The sequence below is a fragment of the Rhamphochromis longiceps genome, linkage group LG7, assembly GCF_057381845.1.
Source record: "Rhamphochromis longiceps isolate RC_006_pf linkage group LG7, R_longiceps_female_GT1.1, whole genome shotgun sequence".
Taxonomy (NCBI): domain Eukaryota; kingdom Metazoa; phylum Chordata; class Actinopteri; order Cichliformes; family Cichlidae; genus Rhamphochromis; species Rhamphochromis longiceps.
In genome coordinates this window covers 62,012,270-62,031,616 of record NC_140563.1, presented here as the reverse complement: position 1 = coordinate 62,031,616, position 19,347 = coordinate 62,012,270, and the positions used below count along the sequence as shown (strand labels likewise).

General features: G+C 41.7%; 1 protein-coding gene across 1 annotated transcript; it reads left to right on the top strand.

Annotated features, from left to right (window-relative positions):
* Nucleotides 1-67: 67 nt before the first annotated feature.
* On the top strand, nucleotides 68-18,029 carry sptlc1 (serine palmitoyltransferase, long chain base subunit 1). The gene is made up of 15 exons (XM_085414713.1): nucleotides 68-169; nucleotides 3,337-3,444; nucleotides 3,519-3,613; nucleotides 5,250-5,343; nucleotides 5,709-5,781; nucleotides 10,396-10,528; nucleotides 12,814-12,943; nucleotides 13,087-13,176; nucleotides 13,434-13,541; nucleotides 14,771-14,866; nucleotides 15,743-15,839; nucleotides 15,927-15,981; nucleotides 16,218-16,335; nucleotides 17,146-17,219; nucleotides 17,533-18,029. Exons 1-15 carry the CDS (start codon nucleotides 116-118, stop codon nucleotides 17,627-17,629), a joined length of 1,422 nt encoding a protein of 473 aa, XP_085270839.1. The 5' UTR covers nucleotides 68-115; the 3' UTR covers nucleotides 17,630-18,029.
* Nucleotides 18,030-19,347: the final 1,318 nt, after the last annotated feature.

The following is a 19,347-nucleotide window of genomic DNA, read 5'->3' as shown; positions in this document are numbered from 1 at the left end:
TTTTTTTTAAGAAATATAAAAATAAAGTCATTATCGTGAGATAAGGACAGTAGCAGTGGTGGGTGACGTAATAGGGGTGTGGCGTGATTGCGAGTGACGTTTTAGGAAGTCAAACATGGCGACCGGACAGCAATGGGTGTTGGTGGAAATGGTCCAGGCGTTTTATGAGGTAAGTGTTTCTTTTCCTCAGTTGTTGGGCCGAATTATTCCCTGACGTTTACTCGATTTTTCTTATGCTTGGCTATACGTTGGTGCTGTAAAATTTGTCCCAGGTTGTTAACTGTAAAGTTCTCGGTTACTACCCGATGAAAGGCTTAGCCCGTAGCTGTTCAGCGAAGAAGTAACTCATCAAGGAAGTATGTAGTAGCTAGCTACTGCTTACACATTAGGTGAGCTACAGCGCTGGAGTTAAGTTTCTAAATGCACATAGTACGATAGAGCTGCTACGATAAGAGCTTCAAACTATGCTGACGATGTCAGGCTAACTGTTGTAGCTTTTTAACGTCTTGATGCATGCTCAATCATCCAGGTAAGTAAATCTCCAAAAGTTGATTCTGTTCACAAAACGCTACGTCCAGATGAACAGAATCAACTTTTGGAGGTGTTGTAGCTTTTGTTTATCAGTGCTATGATTGGCTGTTTTATTATTATTAATATTATTATTGTTGTTATTATTATTGTTAGAATTACTCTTGTGGTCTGACTGTAGATTTCTGTCTTCCTTCACGTTTTTGGTTAGTGATCGGGGAAACTTATCAGAGTGATCGGCTACTTGTGTGTGTACAGGGCGTCTCTTCCGTCATTTGGTAGGGCACTGTCATGATGGAATGAAGTAGGAGCAGACTTTATCTTTGAGATCTCTTCAACTATTCACAAGTGTCCATGTTACATTTTTTAAGCAATGACAAGTAGAACAGTGGTTAGTTCTATCACTTCAGAGGAAGGCTCTGGATTTGAATAAGAGCCAGCTGTGGCCTTTCTGTGGAAGTTTGCATGGTCCTGTGGGGTGGCTGTAGTTCAGGAGGTAGAGCAGGTCACTTACTAATCAGAAGGTTGCCCCAGTTTGCATGCCAAGTATCCTTGGGCAAATATTAACCCCAAGTTACTTTGAGTGTGTGAATGCTTATAGATAGAAAGAACTTAAAGCATAAAAGAAAGTGCTTGTGTGAATGGGTGAGTGTGGGATGTTGTATAAAGCACTTTGAGTTCTCAGAGAGAGTAGAAAAGCACTATATAAGAATCAGTCCATTCATGCAAGCTACATTAATTGTTGATTTTAAATTGGCTGTATTTGTGAATTGTTGCCTCTTTCAGTTAGGCTCTAGATTTAAGGCGTCCATGGCTCAGGGGGTTGGGAAGTGTATCTGTAACTGGAAGGTCGCCGGTTCGATCCCTGGGCTCTCTGTCCTGGTCGTTGTGTCCTTGGGCAAGACACTTTACCCTACCGCCTACTGGTGTTGGCCAGAGGGGCCGATGGCGCGATATGGCAGCCTCGCTTCTGTCAGTCTGCCCCAGGGCAGCTGTAGCTACAACTGTAGTTTGCCTTCACCAGTGTATGAATGTGAGAGTGACTGAATAGTGGCATTGTAAAGCGCTTTGGGTGCCTTGAAAAGCGCTATATAAATCCAATCCATCATCATCATCATTATTATTATTATTATTCCCAATCTAGGCAGTTAGAAAAATGTTGACTTGTCTTGGACATGCAAGTATCCTCATCCTCAGTTTGTCACATCTTCATATCTTTAATTTTCTGTTATGATGGTGTATGAGGTTAATAAAGAATGTTAATAATAATTCAGTGTCCAACATAAGACATTAATTTTGGACATAGGACATTTCAGCTGTTAACTGTCAACTGACTCCCCCTGCTTGCTGCAGTTGTCACTGCGATAGAAAGTGGGACGGCTGCCATCAGCCTTCAACAGGCTGCCTAATTTAAACATGTGTCAGACTAAGTTAACAGTTCATCTGCATATTTTAATATAATTTCTGCAGCTTTACTGTAGCTTCTCGCTGTATAAAGCAAACAGTGGTGGATGGAGAAGCTAGAAATTTCACTTTTCTTCATGTCAGAGTTTGTTGATCAGGTGCTTTCATTAAGGACCACTACCCTTTCCCAGTAAAGGTTTCAATGGCAATTACAAGAGCAGCACTGCTGTTTTGAACACTAGAAAAACGTTTTATTTCACTCTTCCTGACTTTATCACTGCTGCTGTTGTGTTATAAGTCTTTGTGTTGAAAAATTGGGGGCTGCGTAGGCTTAATGTCTTCATACTACGTATTCATATGCTTGTTCTTAGATATGTTCCTATTGCAAGTCTATTTTTAGTCACAAACATGGGTGAAAAGCTCGCGTTTACATGGTAACAACTGCACACTACAGTGCCATGTATTAAACGAAGCATCGGAGCAAAACATTTGTGTTGAGGATTTTTTATAATTGTTATTTTATTTGTTGAAACCCTAGTAAAAATGCAGCAGTATGCTTTGGACCTCACTGTTGTTTTAGCTGATTGTGTTCCTCTTAATTTTTGTAACCTTGCACATGGTGGTGCAGCCAGCATGATTGGGTTGAAGACATGAGTGTTCAACAGTGCTGAACTTGTTTTTACTGCCATTTCAGTTCTTCCTCTTCTTCCTCATCCTCCTGGTCAGCATCCTACTCTGTTACACTTACCCCTTACAAGTCCTCTTTTACTACATCAAAAAGTATTGGGCCAACTACATTTATAAGAGATGCTTGGCTGTGGAAATAAATGCCATGAAGTTCCTGATGCACAGTTCATGTGCTAAGAGGAGGTTTGGAATGCTCAACTTTTACAAGTGGTGTGCCTTAGCACTTAGCACTACCGCTCTAGAACTTCACATGGTCTGCAGCGTCGCAGCTAAATTTCTTTGAATTATAAACATTACTACTCTGCACTAATACCGATTACAATTAGTTATGGAATATCTCAGAGGCAAGAAATTTCACAAACTTAATTGCTACATCATATTACAGTACCATGCTCAAATTCAGTAATCTCGTTAGAGCAACCCATTCTTTTGTAAATGTTTGAAAAGGCCCATTTCTTGGCTAGGCACTTGCTTTTTGTACACTTGTGGCAATGCGACTGAAAACAGGAATTCAAAGATTTAGAGGTGGGATTTTATACAGCTATCTGATGGATGTATTAAGTTCTCTACAGCTTAGTTGTTTATGTTGCATTTAAATTTCATTCAGGCGTTTGCAATGTTTCTGAAATGTTTCCACTTATTTTAATTCTTTCCTGTGTAAAAATGCATTTTTTGGAGCATGTTTCAAAAACAAGTATTTTTTTTCCCCCCCCTCAGGCTCCTGCTTACCACCTTATTTTGGAGGGAATCCTCATATTGTGGATAATTAGGCTTCTATTCTCTAAGACCTACAAACTTCATGAGACGTATAAACTGACAGAGAAGGTAAACCGTGCGGTGAAAATCAAACAGTATTATTTTTTGTTACCAAACTCTTCTCACATGATTCTACATTACAGGAAAAGGAGGAACTGATTGAGGAATGGCAGCCAGAGGCGCTAGTTCCTCCCGTTTCCAAAGACTATCCCACCCTCAACTATGATGTTGTCACAGGGTAAACACTCTGTTACCTCACTGCTTTATTTACAGGTTTTAAGTATTCACTAAATCAAAATGTCTATAAGAGTCAGATGACGAAAGAAATATTAGCCCCCCTGTGAAAATAATATTATTCGTTTTTTTCCTCTGAACCAGGATTAGCATGACTTTTCCAAATATACTAGTTTTAGTTTGCATGCTTACATTAATTTGCCAACAGAATTATCCCACCCAAAATGCTAATACCGGTAGTTAATTTTTTTTCTTTTTAGCTGGATGACAGCCTAGTGACAGTTTCATTTGTTTTCAAGCAGTCCTGCACTTATCTACTAAGCAATCCCATCCCATTGTTTTTGGCAGATCTCTCAAACTCTTTTATGGTCTTCTGGAAAAGACCTTAGTCATCTGACCAGAGGATGTACTTCCAGTGTGATTAACCTTTCTCCAGGTTATCTTTAGCATGTGTCAGTCTAGCTTGAAGATGTTTCTTCTGCAGAAGCAGGGGTTTTCTTGATCTACAGTCCATTTATGTTCAGGGTTCAAGTGATTGCCTTTTTTAAGACTACAATTTTTGACTTGGCTAAGTGATTCAGTAGTGTCTTGGCAGTTGCTCTGGGATCTTGAGAAACATCTCTCCCTAATTACTTTTAAAGATTTTTCATTGATACTCTTAAGAAAAATAAAGTTCTTTAATATAATTATGGGTAATCTGCTAGGCAAGTCCACAAGCAGTTGGACAAAGATAGTTTTTATCTTTTTGCCTTTCCACACATGGTGATCATAGGTGCTTTGAATATGCAGTCCAAAGCTTATGCAAGTGTAAGAGGCTAAAATTAAGTTGCTAAACATACCCATCAGAAATGGTACAAGATTTTAACAGGGCTATATCAAAAAGACAATAAAAACAGGCAGGGAAGTAAGGAACAACTGTAAGTAATAGGCAGTTGTATCAAAAGATGCCTAAGCTGAAAACCCCAAATAAATCTATCAGGTAGATATCCAAAAATTTAAAGTGGCCAAATCAGTTATTTAGCACATTCATACAAACAAGGAGTTAACTGGTCAAGCTCAGACAGACGGAAATGTCTAAAAGACCACAGAAGATGAAGAGCATCATTGGAGAAGTCTTTACTTGGTTAAGAAAAAACATGACACTATCTATTCAAATAGTATACTCGATGTAGAGATCATATCTTTGCCAATGTCTATAATCAAAAGTCACTATAATGAATGAAGATTTAAAACAAAGTGTAAACCACTGCTTACGCTCGAGAACAGGAAGCCCGGGTTAGTCTTTGCTATATAATATCTAAAACTGCTGTGTGACTGCTGATAGTAGCAGGATAATACGAAGGGTGTAGCATTTGAGATTCAGCTAAATGACCTTCACAAAAGCAGGCCAAGGGTTTATTCAGGCAAAAATTGAATACTTGTAAATGACTGAGTCACTTACTTGATCTCAAACTAAATGATAATGTTTTTCATATACTCGAGAAAAAGTAAAAGGGAAAAAAAAAAATCAATCCGAGCTTAAATTACATCTTGACAGCTTGGATGAAAATGAAAATATCCGATTTTTGTAAATATCTGATTTGTGCCTTGAGTATGTAAGATGATAAAATAAAGATTCAAATGCAAAATTTCTGTTACAGACCTCCCAGCCACAAAATCACAATCAATGGAAAAGACTGCATAAACTTTGCATCGTTCAACTTCCTGGGTCTCCTTGATAATGAGCGGGTTAAGGTCGGTATTTATTATTGAAAGGCAACCTTGTAATTTCAGTACGATATGTTCTTCCTCTAATGTGCTAAATTATCCATTTACTGTTATAGCTAAATCTTTATCTAGGCAACATTTATGTTCTGAAGGGAAAACCCCTCATTTAAAACAGCCACACACACAGCTAGGTCGCCCAGTGAATGACTTGCCCAGTGGGCAGTGCAGTTTTTATCAGAAGCAACTATTAAGTTGTATTATTGCTAGCAAAAATAATTCTTTGAATTATGCACAAACACAGTGTGACATTGACAGTATGCCTCAGTCAATGAGTTTTATTAAAACTTGAATTTGTTCTAATTTTAGAATTATAAGCTAATTTTTCATTACAGCAAAAGGCTTTGGCATCACTGAAGAAATATGGTGTGGGCACTTGTGGTCCAAGAGGCTTCTATGGGACCTTTGGTGAGTTTAGCTTTTCACCCCTCAGCTGTAAAAGGCTGATGGGGTACTTTTATCTTCTATTAACATTCCACCATTTGATGTTAAGCTACACTTGTAAGAAAAGTAATTAAACTCTTTGATAATCTAATTATTTCCTAAATATACCCTTAATTTATTCTTTTCTTGGTTTGAATGAATATCTTGCTGACATAAAACGATGTGTTGTCAGAGAAATCAAACCCATTTATACAGAAATTTGGCTTACCTCAAGGGTTAACTATAGGACAACTTATTTTCTGCAGTTATAGCTCAGCCTTAAACGACTGAGCGGCATGGCCACCCGCTTTTGTAAGGATTTTTAAATTGACACCATTTCTTAGAAGTCTTAGATTGGATTGACCTTAAAGTCAGAGGTCAGGTTTTCAGAAGATGTTGCAAACACGAAAACTGAAGATCGTTTTTAAATCTGTGACATATTGGTGTCAGACTATCCATCCATCTTCATCCGCTTTATCCGGGGCCGGGTCGCGGGGGCAGCAGCCTAAGCAAAGAGGCCCAGACCTCCCTCTCCCCAGCCACCTCCTCCAGCTTATCCGGGGGAATACCAAGGCGTTCCCAGGCCAGCCGAGAGATATAATCTCTCCAGCGTGTCCTGGGTCTGCCCCGGGGCCTCCTCCCGGTGGGACATGCCTGGAACACCTCACCCAGGAGGCGCCCAGGGGGCATCCTTGTCAGATGCCCGAACCACCTCAGCTGGCTCCTTTCGATGTGGAGCAGCAGCTGCTCTACTCTGAGCCCCTCCCGGATGGCCAAACTTCTCACCCTATCTCTAGGGGAGAGGCCAGCCACCCTTCGGAGGAAGCTCATTTCTGCCGCTTGTATCCGCGATCTCGTTCTTTCGGTCACTACCCACAGCTCGTGGCCATAGGTGAGGGTAGGGACGTAGATCGACCGGTAAATTGAGAGCTTCGCTTTTACACTCAGCTCCCTCTTCACCACGACGGACCGGTGCAGCGTCCGCATTACTGCAGCTGCAGCCCCAATCCGTCTGTTGATCTCCGGCTCCCTTCTCCCATCACTCGCGAACAAGACCCCGAGATACTTGAACTCCTCCACTTGGGGCAGGAACTCATCCCCGACCCGGAGTGGGCACTCCACCCTTTTCCGGCTGAGAACCATGGCCTCAGATTTGGAGGTGCTGATCCTCATTCCCGCTGCTTCACACTCGGCTGCGAACCGTTCCAGTGCGAGCTGGAGGCCCTCACCCGATGAAGCCAACAGAACCACATCATCTGCAAAAATCAGAGATGAGATTCTGAGGCCACCAAAGCGAAAGCCCTCCGCCACTTGGCTGCGCCTAGAAATTCTGTCCATAAAAATTATGAACAGAACCGGAGACAAAGGGCAGCCCTGGCGGAGCCCATCACCCACCGGGAACGAGTCCGACTTATTGCCGGCAATGCGAACCAAGCTCTTGCAACGGTTGTATAGGGATCGAATGGGCCAGACACCCCATATTCCCGCAACACCTCCCACAGGACACCCCGAGGGACACGGTCGAATGCCTTCTCCAAGTCCACAAAACACATGTAGACTGGTTGGGCAAACTCCCATGCACCCTCAAGTATCCTGGAGAGGATAAAGAGCTGGTCCAGTGTTCCGCGACCAGGACGAAAACCGCATTGTTCCTCCTGTATCCGAGGTTCGACTAACGGACGAACTCTCCTTTCCAGCACCCTGGCATAGACTTTCCCAGGGAGGCTGAGGAGTGTGATCCCCCTGTAGTTGGAACACACCCTCCGGTCCCCCTTCTTAAAGATGGGGACCACCACCCCGGTCTGCCAGTCCACAGGTACTGCCCCTGATCTCCACGCAACATTGCAGAGGCGTGTCAACCAGGACAGCCCTACAACGTCCAGAGCCTTCAGGAACTCGGGGCGGACCTCATCAACACCAGGGGCTCTGCCACCAAGGAGTTGTTTAACTGCCTCAGTGACCTCGCCCCCGGAAATTGGCGGGTCATTCCCCTCATCCCCAGACTCTGCTTCCTCCTCGGAAGACGTGTCAGTGGGATTAAGGAGGTCCTCGAAGTATTCCTTCCACCGCCTGACAATTTTCTCAGTCGACGTCAGCAGCGCTCCGCCAGCACTATACACAGTGCAGGTATAGCACCGCTTTCCCCTCCTGAGACGTCTGACGGTTTGCCAGAATCTCTTCGAGGCAGTCCGAAAGTCTTTTTCCATGGCCTCTCCGAACTCCTCCCACACCCGAGTTTTTGCTTCAGCCACTGCCCGAGCCGCATTCCGCTTGGCCTGTCGATACCTGTCGGCTGCCTCCGGAGTCCCACAGGCTAACCAAGCCCGATAGGACTCCTTCTTCAGCCTGGTGGCTCCCTTCACCTCTGGTGTCCACCATTTGGTTCGGGGATTACCACCACGGCAGGCACCAACCACCTTGCAGCCGCAGCTCAGTGCAGCAGCTTCGGCAATGGAGACGCTGAACATGGTCCATTCGGACTCAATGTCCCCAGTCTCCCTTGGAATGCTGTTGAAGCTCTGCCGGAGGTGTGCGTTGAAGATCTCGCGGACTGGGGCCTCTGCTAGACGTTCCCAGCACACCCTCACTACGCGTTTAGGTGCACCAGGTCTGTCCAGCGTCCTCCCCCGCCACCTGATCCAACTCACCACCAGGTGGTGATCAGTTGACAGCTCAGCCCCTCTCTTTACCCGAGTGTCCAGAACATATGGTCGCAGGTCTGCTGATACGATTACAAAATCGATCATCGACCTACGGCCTAGAGCGTCATGGTGCCACGTGCACTTATGGACACTCTTATGTTCGAACAGGGTGTTCGTTATGGCCAAACTGTGATTAGCACAGAAGTCCAATAACAAAGCACCGCTCGGGTTCAGATCAGGGAGGCTGTTCCTCCCAATCACGCCCCTCCAGGTCTCGCTGTTGTTACCCACGTGAGCATTGAAGTCTCCCAGCAGGACAACAGAGTCTCCAGGTGGAGCACCCTCCAGCACCCCCCCCCCCCCCAGGGACTCTAAGAAGGCTGGGTACTCTGAACTGCCACTCGGCGCATAAGCGCAGATGACAGTCAGGACCCGTTCCCCGACCCTAAGGCGCAGGGAACAAACCCTCTCGTCCACCGGGAAAAACCCCAACGTACCGGCAGCAAGCCGAGGGGATATTAGAATACCCACCCCAGCCCGCCGCCTCTCACCAGGGGCAACTCCAGACTGAGACAGAGTCCAGCCCCTCTCCAGGAGACTGGTTCCAGAGCCCAAGCCATGCGTAGAGGTGAGCCCGACTATATCTCACGCACTAACTCAGGCTCCTTCCCCACCAGAGAGGTGACATTCCATGTCCCTATTGCCAGTCTTGGCAGCCGGGGGTCAGTCCGCCAGGGCCTCCGCTCCTGGCCGCCACCTGGCACACAATGCACCCGACCCCTATGGCGCCTCCTGCGGGTGGTGGGCCTGCGGGAGGATGGGCCCATGTCTCCTCTTCGGGCTGTACCCGGCCGGGCCCCATGGACTAAGGCCTGGCCACCAGACGCTCGCCCTCGGGCACCCTCCCCGGGCCTGGCTCCAGGGCGGGGCAGGGTAAACAGGGTAAACCCTATCCCGGGCAGGGTAAACTGTTCCCTCGGTGTCCTTTTCATAAGGGTCTTATGAATCGCTCTTTGTCTGGTCCCTCACCCAGGGCCAGTTTGCCATGGGAGACCCTACCAGGGGGCAAAAGCCCCCAGACAACATAGCCCCTGGGATCCCTGGGACACACAAACCCCTCCACCACGATAAGGTAGCGATTCAAGGAGGGGGGTGTCAGACTATTTATTTGAGATTTTAACATTATATTTTTTTGAAACGACAAAGACCGAAATATTAGGATGGCTTCTGAGTAGCCTAATTACTACGGGGCATGACATTAGTTACGTTATGTTAGCTTAAGCATTTATATGTTAGCTGTTGATTTGCAATCGAAATTCCAGCCGTCTAGGGATAATACAAGGAGGATAATTTTGGAAAAAGACCTAATGACTCAATCATCAGATCATGCAACAAGTTAATTCAAATGAATTAGTGAAACCACAGTAGTAAAGCAAATACCAATAGTCATACTCATTCTACCTTAGTATGGACATTTACTTTCCATCACCGCAGCAACTTCTTTCACACACCAAGAAACATTCACTCAAACCATAGTTTGAGTCACTCGCGCAACTATATATCCAACTATATCTTATTAAGTTCACTGGAGTTTTCCAGTTTCTCAGATTTTCTCTTGGTATTATAATTTTGTCATTATCCTTAAGTCTTTCTGCCATGATAAATGGGATAGACAGCCTTATAGTATTTTTTAATGAGCCTTGTTAAGCTGTCAAGGGATAAGCAAGTGAATGTATCTAATGCTAAGTGATGAACTGAGACTTTTCTCAGTCAAGCACAAATATTTAAAATCATACTGTTGTTTGGTGTCTTGACAGTCTTTCTTTCAAAGTGCAGTAGTTTTTCACCTCTGATTAAACCACATCCACTAAAAACTCAGAAATACTAAAGGTAATGGTAAGTGACATCTAAAAAATGTAACCAATTAGTAACTAATGTTATGTTTCCTTGCCCCCAGATGTTCACCTGGAGCTGGAAAGCCGTCTCTCCAAATTCATGAAAACTGAAGAGGCCATTCTTTATTCATATGGCTTTGCGACTATTGCTAGTGCAATACCTGCCTACTCCAAGAGGGGTGACATCATCTTTGTGTGAGTGTTGTTTCTCATAATATGTATACCAATATAACACCCCTCACTCAATTAAACCAATCTTCAGTTAGCTTTAGTTTTGTTTATTTTATGTGGCCTTTGTGAGGACAGAGATTTTAAGTTCTGGATTTAACAGGGACTCAAAAAGAAACTAAAATAGGAAACATGTCTAAGGTGTCTTTCTAGTCCGTATTAGTACCCTTACTGTGACATTGTGATTCAAATGAAAGCTTTAAATAGAGGTGTTAGAGCAGTCTCCTACATACTAGTTTAATGTGAATATGGAAGAACACATCCTAGACAAGAAAACACCCCTAAGACTCCTCAAAGTGTTACTGGAGGTCAGTGTAATACCATCCACAGAAACTACCGTATTTCCCGGACTACAAAGCGCACCTGAATATTAGCCGCACAAGCTAAAATCAGGGGAAAATCCTGTTTTGTACATACATTAGCCGCACCTGACCAAAAGCCGCAGGTGTTTCAATGTTGACTTATCATATGTAAGAGAATATGCACAAAGGGAATTGTCAGGAAAGAGATGGCTGTTTGGAGACACACCCCTTTTATTAATATTTTGAAAAAACAAGTTATGGGTACATATTTGCACAACTTTTTAGGTATATGTACAAGTAGCGGTAATTACAAGTACGAAACATGTACTGTGCTTCATAAATGAGTAACAAATGTAGTACATAACAATAACCTGCAGCACACCAGAAAAATAGATTCAGACTACCTTTTAGGCTCAGGTGCAGTGACACGGCTTTAACAAGAAGAAAAGTCAGTCATTCACCACCATCTTCCTGCGCACTAAAACCACCAAAGTCCTCTTCTCCAGTGTCGGATACGAACAGGCTCAGGATGGCTACGTCATCCACTCTCCGCTTCTCTCCTTCGTTGTCACTTACAAAACCAAAGAAATCCTCGTTGTCAGTGTCAGAGTCGAACACCCTCAGAAGGGCCGTGGTGTCCTCCTCTCCATCATGCAGCAGTCCAGCCCTTCGAAATCCGTTGGTGATCATGGATGTTTTCACACTTTTCCACGCTGTCAGATTTCACCGGTGGAGTTGAGCATAACTTGCTTTTCGCAAGTTTATCGCCGCTCGTCATCCACGCCTCCCGCTGAACGCGTAGCGTTAATTTGAAGTTTGTTTTTCGCGCTACTTGTACGGCACTATGTTGCCTGGCGGACGGACACGTGACCAACATACCACTCTTGAACCCAGATACTGTGTGTCTGATCGCATGCCCTTCCGCCAGGCAACGTAGTGCCGTACAACAGCGGAACAAACAAAACAAATCGTCTTACGATATGACAAAAATCATGGACAATCCATAGAAAAGCCGCACCTGACTAAAAGCCGCAGGGTTCAAAGCTTGTGCAAAAAGTAGCGGCTTATAGCCCGACAATTACGGTAGTTACACGTAAACATGAGCCAGAGCTACATGTAACAGGTCAATCAATAAAAGAGGAGTGTTTTTAGATGAAAAAATGAATAATTACCACCAGGCCGAGGGTGGGCTTTTTGAGGAACTAATATGATCAAACAAAATAATTTTTAAAAAAAAGTCAAATCATTCAAATCATGGGCTGCTCAAAACTTTTGGATAACATTTTAGATGATAATAACTGGGTATCATCTGTACAGCAACAGAAATGTGTAAATTGTTTTTTAAATAAATTGCCTAAGAAAAGCATGTCTAACATAAAGTTTTCTGTAGAACTCCAAGACTAACTTCTGTATGTGAAGGAGACTTCTTCTTTAAATGTACAAATTTTAATCTGTCAGACAACAGCACAGTGTTTTGCCTTTATAGCTAACAGTGTATTCTAGTCTCTGTAAACTGTTGTGATCAACGGTTGAATGCGGCACTGAGGTGTAACAGGACAAGCCGTTTTCAGGCCACTGCCAGAGGCCATAAGACGATTATTAAGCTTAAGGTTAAGGTTTTGGTCTGTGAAATTGATCTATATTTGAATAAAGCTGGATTATGTAAGAGCTTTTTAAGTAATGGTTTAACCACATTAAAAGCCTGTAATATGTAACCTGTTATTAAAAATAAACTGATAATACTGAAAGGCAGTAATTACTGTTAAGAATTGTTTGAGGAGTCTTGTAGGGGTGGGGTTTCATAGACATGTTGATGGACTGGATGAAGTGATTGTCAGTCAGATTTTGTTTGCACAGACTGATTTACCTACCATGTGTAAGTCTGACTGACTCCAAGTGTGGGATATTTTGGTTCCATAGTTTAATGTTTTCTCTTTTGTTTCCTTTCAGAGATGAAGCAGCCTGTTTCGCTATACAAAAAGGTCTTCAGGCATCCCGCAGCTTAATCAAGTACTTCAAACACAATGACATGGAGGACTTGGAGAGGTTGCTTAAGGAGCAGGAGCTAGAGGACCTGAAGGTTAGGACCGTTTGAGAAACTCAAGTGTCACAAATGTGCTGTAATGGTGTTACAGGTGGTACAGGATGTTAAATGCTTCTACATTCTCGCTATTTTCATTGGGTTTTTAAAAAAATCTCCAAATAAGAATGTTTCTCTTGCAGAATCCTCGCAAAGCTCGAGTGACCCGGAAGTTCATTGTAGTGGAGGGGCTCTACATCAACACTGCAGATATCTGTCCTCTGCCTGAACTGGTAAATGGAAAACAATTTTGTTTCCAATTTAATTTTGCTTGTTTTGCAGAAAAAAGTTAAAAAACCCCACCAAAGCACAGGCAAATATTATGGCTTAACATCATTCACCTTCTGTAGTTGAGCTGATGTCCGTCTACTACAGTAGACTAAATCATTCACCACTCGCTTGATTTCTTGATTATACCAGATAGTGTACACATAGATACTTTTGCCATTTATTGACTTTGTTTTGTTTTTTATGTTTTTCTAACTTCCAGGTAAAACTCAAGTACAAATACAAGGTGCGGATCTTTCTTGAGGAGAGCATGTCATTTGGTGTTTTGGGAGACCATGGCCGAGGAGTCACAGAACACTTTGGGGTCAATGTGAGTAGTTTAGCTTGAAATGCAAAAATACTTAATACTGGCAGTAAACAGTTTAACAGCTGATTCAAAATGTGTTATTATCTTTCTCTCTTGGTAGCTTTACCATAGTCAAACTAGTCTAGGTCAGCTGATGCAATCAAATAAATAAAAGTGATTGAAATATAAATAAAATAGAAGGTTTCTTTGCAGACAATGGCTATGTAACGTCTGGAATCTATGGACACGATCAAATGCTGAATTTTATTTGTTGTAAAGCTTTGTAAGATTTACCATTACATTGAGCTTGCACAAATGCACAATCCTTTCGGACTAATTTTTGTTAATGGCAATATCTGAATCTTTGGTTAGCAGACTAGTGATTTGCACTAACGAAAAAAAGAAAGGAAAGAAATGTGTGTCTCCTCATTTATGTGGACCTCTTCTTCGCCAGTATTCTTGACTTGGCTGTATGTTATGAAGGGGTTTTGCTTGCAAAGGGAAACGTTATGCAGCCATCCATTTTAGCTGTCTTCTAGCACTTTGGCGTACCGTGGTGTACCAGTCGGTTACAGCCACACTTAAAGCTTCTGAACTTTCTTTAGTAGGCCTGTAGATGTTTGTCTAGGTCTAATGATAGCCTGCTTCATTTAGATTAGTGAATCTAATGTGGGCCTTCTGCTCAACCATTTTCTGATTGCCATAAAAATGTTGTGGTCCAAGTATCTGGTGTGCGTGTGCGTGCGTGTGTGTGTGCGGTTGACAGAGCAGTTTTGAAAAATGTTCTGTCAGCCTACTTTCAGGCAGTTTCCTCCCACATTGAAATCTGAGGCAATGTTTGAACACGAATGTCTCAAAAGCTATTAAAGATAAAAGTCTCAAACTTTCATTTTAGTGGTAAGAAAAGGGAGTGAATCACGACAGATCAATAGATGCATCAGTTGCTCAGAATTGACTTGTTAAAATATAACAAAAACTTTTATTTTGTTGTATTTTGCAGAGGGACTAATAATAAACTTCACATTGCAAAAGACAGCTAGTGACAGTTTTGAGTGGTGTATAGTTTTATTTCACAATGATGCAAAAATAAAATGTGTAGAATACTTAAAGTGAAATTTGTAGTGACAAAAATGAAGAAAATCTGTTTTTATTTAACTTTTTAAAACAAATATGACAGTTTGTCATTAAATTGCACTTTGATTGCTTCATTTTAAATCTATCTTAGCAAAATGAAAAAACTGTGTTTCTTGCAGATAGATGACATTGACCTGATAAGTGCTAACATGGAAAATGCTCTGGCTTCCATCGGAGGTTTCTGCTGCGGCCGCTCCTTTGTCATCGACCACCAGGTACTGTAACAGCCGTGTTGGGAGTCTGTCTTGTAATGCATCATCAGATAATCAGCCAGCATTTTTACATGTCGTTGTCAAGATTAGTGATTAATCAAATGCTTGACAAATCATTATATCTAGTATATATCTGTTGCTTTTTTGTAACGTTTCACTTATTTACACGCCTAGTTACATTTTATACTGAAGTACAATTTAAATAAAAACAGAATGCAATGATTTGCAAATCTCACTGACCCATATTTTAATCATATTTTATAGAGTAGGGGTCTCAAACTCGCGGCCCACATCACCCCTACTGTGTAGCAGCGCCACAAATGTCTGTGAACTGAGGAGACCAGTTGCTGTGACTTTGCGAAGTGTTTTTAATTGGTGAAAAGTCTGGACTGCAAGAAGGCCGGTTAAGCACCAGAACTCTTCTATTATGAAGCTTTGCTGTCTTAATAGGTGAAGTAGAGATGCAGGCTTTTGAAGCGAGCACCGAGAACAGGATGGTGTCTCTCCTCTCATTCCATCTCAATTGGTCGAATTTTATGATAGAAAATATGAACATTTATAATATTTTAATATGAAACAAAAGTAAACTACTTTCATTGTGGATGTGTTCTCAAATCTTTTGGGAAATGTTTAAAGACACATTTAATAAGGTGCCAACAGTTTCTAGGCCTAACTGTAAACTCAGACCTCAGTCATTACACCTAGCTGAGTGAAGTGAATCTGGGGAAACGTAAGCTGAAATTATACTGATATGGGCCAGAACTGCTGGTTTGTTATTCCATTAATCGATAGGTATTTTTAAGGTGATCAATTTTAGCACGTTAATCATGAAGATATGATTTAGTAAAACTTTTTTTTTTTTTTTTATGTATTTTGTAGCGTCTCTCAGGTCAAGGCTACTGTTTCTCTGCCTCTCTGCCTCCCATGCTGGCTGCTGCTGCTATCGAGGCTCTCAACATCATGGAGGAGGACCCAGGTACACAATCTGTTCTCATCCACTCCAGCTCCGGAAAAATACATTATCATTAGAATTTTTGTAAAAAGAATTTCTTCTGTTTTGCAGATGTTTTTCGAGTCCTCAGAGAAAAGTGCAAACATGTCTACAACGCTTTACAAGGGTATGTTTGTGTTTATGATGATTTCTTTTTTTCCTTCTGTAGGTGGGGGAGGTGTCCCTCCACATCAGGTTTCTGATTCAGCATCATTATTTGCATCCCCAGACACTACAGCCTTTCACACATAGAGGAAACACATAGGCTTACATTCAAATTATGCTCTGGCTTTGTCTTCCTTTACAGTGTCCATAATAAATTGTGTTTTGGTATATGTTTGCTTTATTTTCTATGTGAAACAGAACACCAGGTCTAAAGTTAGCTGGAGTTCCAGTGGCCCCAGCTCTTCACTTGGAGCTAGAGAGAAGTTCTGGTTCCAGGGAATCTGACATGAAGCAGCTCCGTTCAGTTGTCGATTATGTAAGTCTAACAGTACCAGATGATTCAATCAGACGCACACTGAAACTGTTATTTAAAGTTTTTGGAGACCTCTGTGGGATTTCATATATAACTTCAGACAGAGTGTCAAAGTCAAGATGAAATCCGGTAACACTTTATAACACGACCTGCGAATAAGGCGCAAGTACCCTGTACTTGTGTGCATTTTGCAGACAACAAGTCAGGTTGTTGCAGAAAACAATAAAACAATTTTCACTGTAAAACCTGCCACTAAGGCACAAATACACAAGAAACAATGAAACAATTCACTGTAACTACCTTCTTACACTTAAACTTAACCCCATTGGGGATTAAGGGGCGTCCCCATCAAAACGCAAAAGTATGGACATGTCATTGGCACATTATTTTAGATGACAGCAAGATAGTACCATAACTTCACAAATATAGTTTTGGTTTTTTTGTTTTTTTAAAGGCCAACAGTGTTTAGAAGTGCTTGTATGAGTGGGTGTGAATGGGTGAATGAGGCACGTTGTATAGAGCGCTTTGAGTACTCCGGGAGAGTAGAAAAGCGCTATATAAGAATCAGTCCATTTACCATTTACTTGTGTGAATAGTATGGTATATGGTTAAGACTGGGACTACATTGTAATAGGATGCGACTGCATAGTGCTTTCATCATTTGATCAGTAGTACACAGTGTTTTTAGTATCTGTATTGTCTTATGCCCAAAACATTCTTATAATTCACTTTCGAGTTCCCATCGATCACGTGATGGAATACTGTATAAAATATGTTTAGTTTCTCATCGAGTTTCTATGATTTCTGTCTTAGTGTATGGAAAGACACGTGGCTCTGACCCTAGCTCGGTGTCTGGAAAAAGAGGAGCGCTTTCTTCCACCTCCCAGGTAAAAGACCCTACATTTCTATGCACCTGGCACATTATTAGTTCTGTCATGGGGTTTAACATTGTTTAGTACTTTAATGCATTTGTATCTCAATGGTCCATAGCTTTTTTGGCGGTGGACCAGGTTTAGCGTGGGGTAGCCATCTGCCATGACCCGTTGGGGTTGTACGTGCTTTATTATTTGATGGGTTAAAGTCTCATTTGAGGGTGATTTTGTTTGAAGCATTCAAACATTTGATTGAAATAATTTGTTTAAATAACATTACCTTTACACAGTCTCAGTGTGTCTCACTGCTCCACCTGTGTGTCTCCAGTATCAGAGTGGTGGTCACCATTGAACAAACAGAGGAAGAGATCCAGAAGGCTGTGGCTTGTATCAGAGAGGCAGCTTCAGCGCTCCTCATAAGTTAGCAGACATCACTGGAGCTTTAACAGAAGTCTACACCACTGGTTGGGTAAAACAACAGCTTGATCCGCAAGATGCGGACCGACTCGTGAGATCTCTACTAATGAATGAATGTTAATGATAAATTTTCTTCCTTATTAATATTGTGTTATATGTTCTACATGTTGAAAGTTAGTGTGGGCCTTTCTGCTCTGAGTAAAAATGCCCCCCAAACACTATTAGAGAACATTTTCAGTTAGAACTAAAGTTGATTTCCACAAAACAAATGACTTGTTGCCTTTCTATTTAATGACCAAAAAAGCCTGTTGTACTTTTTGATTGATTTGTGTCTGCAGTCTACTCCTACTTGAACTGTGCACAGTTGTTCCACTTTTGTAACAAATAAATACAGATTTTTACACCTTGGATCATTTTCAAGAGAATTGAGATGATTGCATTGTGTAGTTTATGATTACGCATAACAGATTTTGGAAAGCTCTTTGTTTTCAAAGAGAAATCTCGATGTTGCCTGGAGTCCAGCATATAACTCGATGTGACATGTGAAAATACTAGCTTTGAGTTTTCTCAAGGCCCAAACTGAGGTCACAGAGAGGACATCCATAGAAGACTGGAGTAGAAACTGAGTTCTTATTGCTAATAACAGTATTCAACAGTTTTTCAGAAAATAGCAACACTGAAGACACAGTGTCCAACTACTAAAAGATTTTGATGTGCTGAATTGAAATATTTCAGATAAAACAACTGACTGGCTGTTGTTTCTACCTGTGAACATTTATTTTTAGATGTCTTCTCACATGTTTATGGTTTCTTTATACAATATTTCACCTTTCTCAATTGTGCAACCATTTTAGTTCCATTTGGTTTTATTTATAAAGTGCCAAATCACAACAACATCTGCCTAAATGTGATTTATTATCCCTCGTTCAGAGTTTATCTGATCCAGCCCTAATTAATATGCTTTATTGAAAAGGAACATTTTAAGCCTAATATTAAAAATAGAGATAGTGTCTGCCTCCCAAATCCAAGCTGGGAGCTGGTTCCATAGAAGAGGGGGCTGAAAGCTGTATGCTCTGCTCTCATTCTACTTTTAAATACTCTAGGAACCACAAGTAAACCTGCAGTCTGAGAGCAAGCTGCTTCGTTAGGGTGATATGGTGCTATGATTTTAAAGATAAGATTGGGCCTGATTGTTCAAGACCTTGTAAGTAAGGAGGATTTTTAAATTCTTGATTTAACAGGGAGCCAATAAAAGGAATCCAATAGAAATGTCCTGTAACTTTTCTGGCTAGAGGCTCTTCAAAGAACTTTTAGAACAACCTGATAATAACGAATTACAATAATTCACCCTAGAAGTAATAAAATCGTTTTTATTAGCATCAGCATATTTATTTTTAATTCTGAGACGGGATGTTTCTAGAGATATTTGGTTCATGTGTTTGTTTATCCACCTTGAGGAATCACCAGTAAAACACTTCCTCTTTTTATTATTATTTATTAAAGCAAGTTTGAATAATTAAATTGCGAGGATGAATGATTTTCCAGGGAACACCTGAGAGGACGAGAGCAAAGGTAGGTATGAAAACTATGAATAAACACGAGACACATGAAGCCATGAACTAACTTAGGTTAGCAGACAGTCTAGCAAAGGCTGGTGGAGAACACTGGTCTTAAATACAGCTCAAATTCAGTTCCAGGTGGTTATACTTGGGCGAGCGATGACTGC